This window comes from Lactuca saligna, chromosome 7 (assembly GCF_052625555.1).
Source record: "Lactuca saligna cultivar CGN05327 chromosome 7, ASM5262555v1, whole genome shotgun sequence".
NCBI classification, from domain to species: Eukaryota; Viridiplantae; Streptophyta; class Magnoliopsida; order Asterales; family Asteraceae; genus Lactuca; species Lactuca saligna.
This window is the reverse complement of record NC_136423.1, coordinates 125544760-125550210: the sequence shown is the minus strand read 5'-3', so window position 1 is coordinate 125550210 and position 5451 is coordinate 125544760. Positions and strand designations below refer to the sequence as shown.

Genomic DNA, 5451 nt, shown 5'->3' with positions numbered 1-5451 from the left:
ATTCATTTCCATTGACACTATATGTCATTTATGGTGTTTTATCCTGTAAAATATCGTTAAAAATCGGTGACGCTTGGAGCACATTTAGGTCATTGTTTGACCATGCCATACCAAAGAATGTATGCCAAAACTATAAGTCATTTGAATCAATCGCCTCCAAAATAACAGTCGGTACCCCATGATCATCTCACGTGAACTGACCACACTACGCGTTGGGACAAATTTCCCACTCCTAATGTGTACAATTAATGCTACCAAACATCCCTGAAAATCCATGTTTAGCTTGATGCGCTATATACAAATGTTCGACATCGCTTTTAGTCGGATGTCGAAAGTATATGTCACGGTAAAGCTCTATAACATACTCACAAAATAGATATGTACACTCTTGACCCATCATTTTAGACATTTTCAGATACTCATCTGATGCATCTGCGGCGATGCCGTATGCCAATTGTCTAAGAGCGATTGTACATTTTTTTTATCATAGTAAAACCGCGTTTACCTCTAGCATCCCATCGTAATTGGAAAAATTCCTAATTATGTGCCAAATCTCTAGCTATAAGTAAAAATAAATTTCTACTAATACGAAAAAGTTCTTCAAATTTTGATAGATCATATAAACTATCAACGACAAAATAATCACGTACCAAAAGTTCATGTGTCGCCTCTCGATTTCGATTGATCCATTTTTTATGCTTCTTCTCGACGTTTGAACTTTCTCCCCTCTCACGTACCATGTCTTGTGCCGTGGACAACAGCGTACACAAAATCAAATCCTCGTTAGAATCGTTATCATTGGATGACGAAGATATCAAAGGTGGAAATATCCATTTTTTTGGTTTAATGTGTGTGTTTGTTTTGAAAAAAATATGGGTGTGTTTTAGTGGAAATTATATATAAAAGGGATTATGTATATATAGAGAGAATTTGAAAAAATAATAAAAAGATTTTTTTTAATCATCAAACGGTAACAACGGTCAAAAATGAATTGACCAATCACCGAGTCCATCTTCATCCATCTTTCACCTCACGTCAAGCGCACCCCACCGGAATATGGGACGGGGTTCACGTGTCTTCTTCTTCCCCGTATCGGACAATCTTAATGGTTGGATGACAACTCAGGTGAAAGTGTATTGGAGACTAATCTTTTATGCGAGTTGTCATTATCCAAAAAAAGTACTTCTTGGTTTGATGGCAACTGATGTCTTTTCTTTTTGGTGGTAATTGAGGTCAATATATCTTATAAAATATATTGATCCATTACATTATCTTACCTATTTCATTACATTATTTATTTCATTTTATGGTCATTCCATTCCATCCGACCAAACAAACTTCACATGTTTTACGAATTCAAAAACACAAATCTTTAAAAAGTGTTGGAATTTTATTAAATTCCTTATATTCTAAAAATAACTGTAACATATATTTTATATAATGCAAAAGAACTATATGAAAAAATTCATTACATTCTCATCACACCAACAAACATTTATATTTACCAATAAATCACATTCTTTATCATTATTTCATCCAACCAAATAGACTCTAATCCAAAACAATGGATAATTAAAATTGTTCACTCAACATACAAAACAAACAACAATTTCAACCTACTACTTATTTAAATATAAGTGAACCAACATTGTAGCATATTACAACCAAAATAACTTTCAAATAATATACAATACTGCTTACTTCATGATGTATAACTACAAGAGAAAAAAAAAATCCCAAAACCAATATTTCATTTGTTACAAAATGTTATAGAAACTTCATATAGTTTCAAAAACAAGAATCTATTGTAAAAGTTGAACAGCAGCTATGGCAGGTATCTTTTCACGCAGTTTCTGTGTCAAGGCTACTCTCACTGTCATCACACTTGCTGCGGGACCCGTTAACCGTACTTTCACAATTGGCTCTTCTATCGACACAAGCTCCACTTCTCCACCTGCGGCCCCCACAAGATACGGTCGAATTTCTTCCAACACCTATCATATTTCAAACCATCAGATCAACTGACATGATATGACAGATCAGGTTGCACTGTGTGATGTCAATAGGACAAAGATTGTGACTTTTTATTCCATCCAAACCAAACAAGTAATGTTGTATCATTTTTCATGTTTGAGGGCAATTATGAAGTGAAACATTTACCTTCTCTATGTTTTCTTCATTGAGCTCAAGGCCAGTTTCTTCATCTGGAATTGGTTCAACTGCAACAATTTCAGGGATCTTCTCCATGAGACGACGTTCAATCCCTAATTTCATGGTTGTTACAGAACTTGGACATGAACCACAGGCTCCTTGTAGCTTTAATCGAACAATGTTTCCATCGATTTCATGTAATGCTACATTTCCTCCATCTGCAATGAGATATGGTCTGATTTCATCTAATACGCTCTCAATGTTTTCTGCTGTAAGAGGTAGCTCAATAGCTGATTCTGGAGTAGCGACAGCCTTCACAACTGCAACATGGGAGTGATTTAGGCTTTAGCACAAATCCTTGATTAGAAGCACTTAAAGAATTAAGCAAATTAACATCAATAGCATGTTAGCATTATTAGCAACTTCATCCAATTAATCTGAAGCCCATAAACAGAAAGATATATGTGAAGAGACTAGAAGCGAAGAACTATTCCAATTTCACCTCAGAATCACAAGCCTCAAGCTTACAAAAATAACAATAGACATGTTTAGGATCACGAATTCCAGATTCTGAATATAGAATGGAGCAAACGCGGCTGAAAAGTTCAACCGAAACCACTAGTTCCAGATGACAACAGATTCAAGCACCAGAAAATCATACCTTTCCTACGGGTCGATGATGAAAATCGAACTTTTGATGTTCTAGAACCGCCCCTTGCAAAAGAAAACCGATTGCCCAAAATACTAGAAGAAACCTGGAATTGTTCGATACGAAAATCCCAATAAAGAAATCAATAATTGATCATAACGAAATCCAGAGGCATAGATGAAAACACATAGATTAATAAATAAATAAAACAAACTACCCTCCAGAAGAGTGGCGAAGGTGACGAAGAAGAAGAAGAAGAAGAAGAAGAAGCATAAGAGGATGATGGGTAATCTAGGGTTTGTTGCTGACGCCTACAGACGTATGAACATGACGAATGGCTCAAAATCGCAGCACCGTGCATCTTCGCTGTTCTTGTTCTTCTTTGGTAAACAGCGACAGAAAAATCAAAAGGGAAAACCTAATTCTCTCTGTAAGAAATTGTTGGAGCTTTTGAAGAAGACGACTTGGCTACGGGTTTTTGTTATAGACCCAAGAGGCAAGAGAGAGGAGATGGAGAAAGCGCATCTTCGAGTGATGGCTGACTTGGCTCCGGAATTATCGTGGACCAAGAATTATTAGAATTAATCTTTTATTTAAAAACGAGTTGTTCAAAAAATGTCATATCTTGAAGTAGTACATTTTTATAAAATGATTTTTTCGGACTTTAAATAATTTAAATGATCAAAAAGTCGGTTAAAATCGCTCACGAATTAGCGAGGATTTTTAAACGACATAGATAATATTTAATGATTTTATTAAATCTTTGCATATACAAGTTTGAATAAATTAGAAAAATTATTGGCATATAAAGGTAAATGATGCAACACTAATTTGATGTAACCCAAAATGAAAATTAATTTTAGGATGAGAAAATCAATAATGAAGCAATCAATTGCAAGAATAGAAAATAATGATTGTAATCCCATTTTATGAATTAGAAAATCAAAAATCAAAGTTTGAAGAAGTATCACATCAAACATCAAGTATTGAAAGAATAAATAGGTCAAACCATTAATCGTTCTATTAATCATTTAATACATACCTTATCATATATTACCACGAAATTAGATTAGATAAATATGGCTAAAATCAAATAGAATTTTATAATAATAAAGTTATAACTAAATACTAACCCTAATCAAATAACCTCATTATTAATTTCTATTTTTTTCAAGTTTTAAAAAAAATGATTAAACCCTGGTCAAATGAACTACCCAGTATCATCAAGACCCAAATTCATTAAACCTCTATTGGGCTATTCTTTTGGACATTAGACTCTTTTTGTCTGGGTTATTCAATTGATCAATCATTAAAAGGGTATTTGAGATTATTTTTGAACATCAAGAGTCCTTTTTGTAATTTTTTTTTTTGTAAAAGAAGTTCCTTAAAATGTGTTTGAATTAGTGAAAAAGTGAGCAAAATAACTTTTAGTTTAACTTTTACATGTAAAACAAAAAAAGTCATGGAAAATTAAGTTTTTGTGACTTTTAGAAACCCCAAAGTCATTTTTAAAAGAATTTTTATTATCCAAACACTTTTTGTATTGTTTAATCTTTTTGGATAAATTAAAAATCAGAAGTCATTCTAAAAGGAATCTCAAATACCCCCTAAAGTTTGAATTATTTCTTTGGGCTAAAAAACTTTGGGGTAGGCCGATTACTTTTCACAACTCTCCTTGGAATCCCACACCACTTGTTTGATTTCTTCGAAGGAAATAGGAAAGGGGTTGACTAATAAGACACCCTATTTTACCATTTAGACAACCCTAATTAATGTTTGAAATGTTTTTATTGGTTGAAATTGCATTGATTTCCGAAAAAGATGATTACAAGAAGTTCATTATAGGTTGACTTTTTCTAAAAATGATTATAGGGTGTCTAAGGGGTGTCTGTAAAAAAATGGACTAATGGATCTTCATAAAATATATTTTTTTCAAAGAACACTTTTGGCTGTTTGTCATATTATGTGATAGGGTTTGTGCACTAGGTACCACCAATATCGAGGGTGTTAAGCCAATTATAATTCCCATTCAACTTGAGATAGAGTGAAAATATCCGAGTTTTCATCCCCTACGGATACCGATCTCGACTGAGCTTTTTTGCTTAAGGTCAAGTCGAACACTCTCCTCAAATTCTTCACATTTGGACATTAAACACCAAATTAATACGATCCTACAATTTTAGGTTCAATCTTAGTACATAATAAATTTTAATGCGATTCATATCATTTTTTTTTGGCTTGAAGGGTTGTAGGATCTTGGGATCCTATCATCAAGATCTAATTTTAACAATATTGTTTATGATCATATAAAATACAATAATTATTTACAATATAATTAAAAGTTAGAGAAAGTTATTCGCGGTTAAACAAATACCCTTTTTAATAGATTGCCATTTAGTCATTTATCGATAAATGATAAACCATATTTAGGAACCGTCATGTATGAAAGAGAAATTAAATATTTTTCTGATTTTTTTCTTACTTGTTTTTCTATCCATATGAAATGGTAAAACGTGTCTATTTTGATAAAATTAATAATATTAAAAGATACTTATCATTATTTCACATGTTAAAATGGTAAAATGATAAGTAGGAAAAAAAATAAGACATTTAATTTCTCTACATGAAAATATCTCAAAGAATCATAAAAT

General features: G+C 32.5%; 1 protein-coding gene across 1 annotated transcript; it reads right to left on the bottom strand.

Annotated features, from left to right (window-relative positions):
• Positions 1-1592: 1592 nt before the first annotated feature.
• On the bottom strand, positions 1593-3363 carry LOC145006207 (nifU-like protein 2, chloroplastic). The gene is made up of 4 exons (XM_078965302.1): positions 3018-3363; positions 2813-2906; positions 2161-2471; positions 1593-1994 (listed from the first exon to the last, which is right to left on the bottom strand). The coding sequence occupies exons 1-4, from the start codon at positions 3159-3161 to the stop codon at positions 1803-1805; spliced, it is 741 nt and encodes a 246-aa protein (XP_078821428.1). The 5' UTR covers positions 3162-3363; the 3' UTR covers positions 1593-1802.
• Between the last annotated feature and the right edge of the window lie 2088 nt (positions 3364-5451).

What these genes read in the sequence shown, in the direction of transcription:
- LOC145006207 (XM_078965302.1), bottom strand. Translation starts at nt 3,161, where the DNA reads ATGCACGGTGCTGCGATTTTGAGCCATTCGTCATGTTCATACGTCTGT. An exon ending in CTTCGCCACTCTTCTGGAGG is followed by an intron (nt 2,907 to 3,017) that starts GTAGTTTGTTTT and finishes GAACAATTCCAG; the next exon opens with GTTTCTTCTAGTATTTTGGG. An exon ending in ATGAAGAAAACATAGAGAAG is followed by an intron (nt 1,995 to 2,160) that starts GTAAATGTTTCA and finishes GAAATATGATAG; the next exon opens with GTGTTGGAAGAAATTCGACC.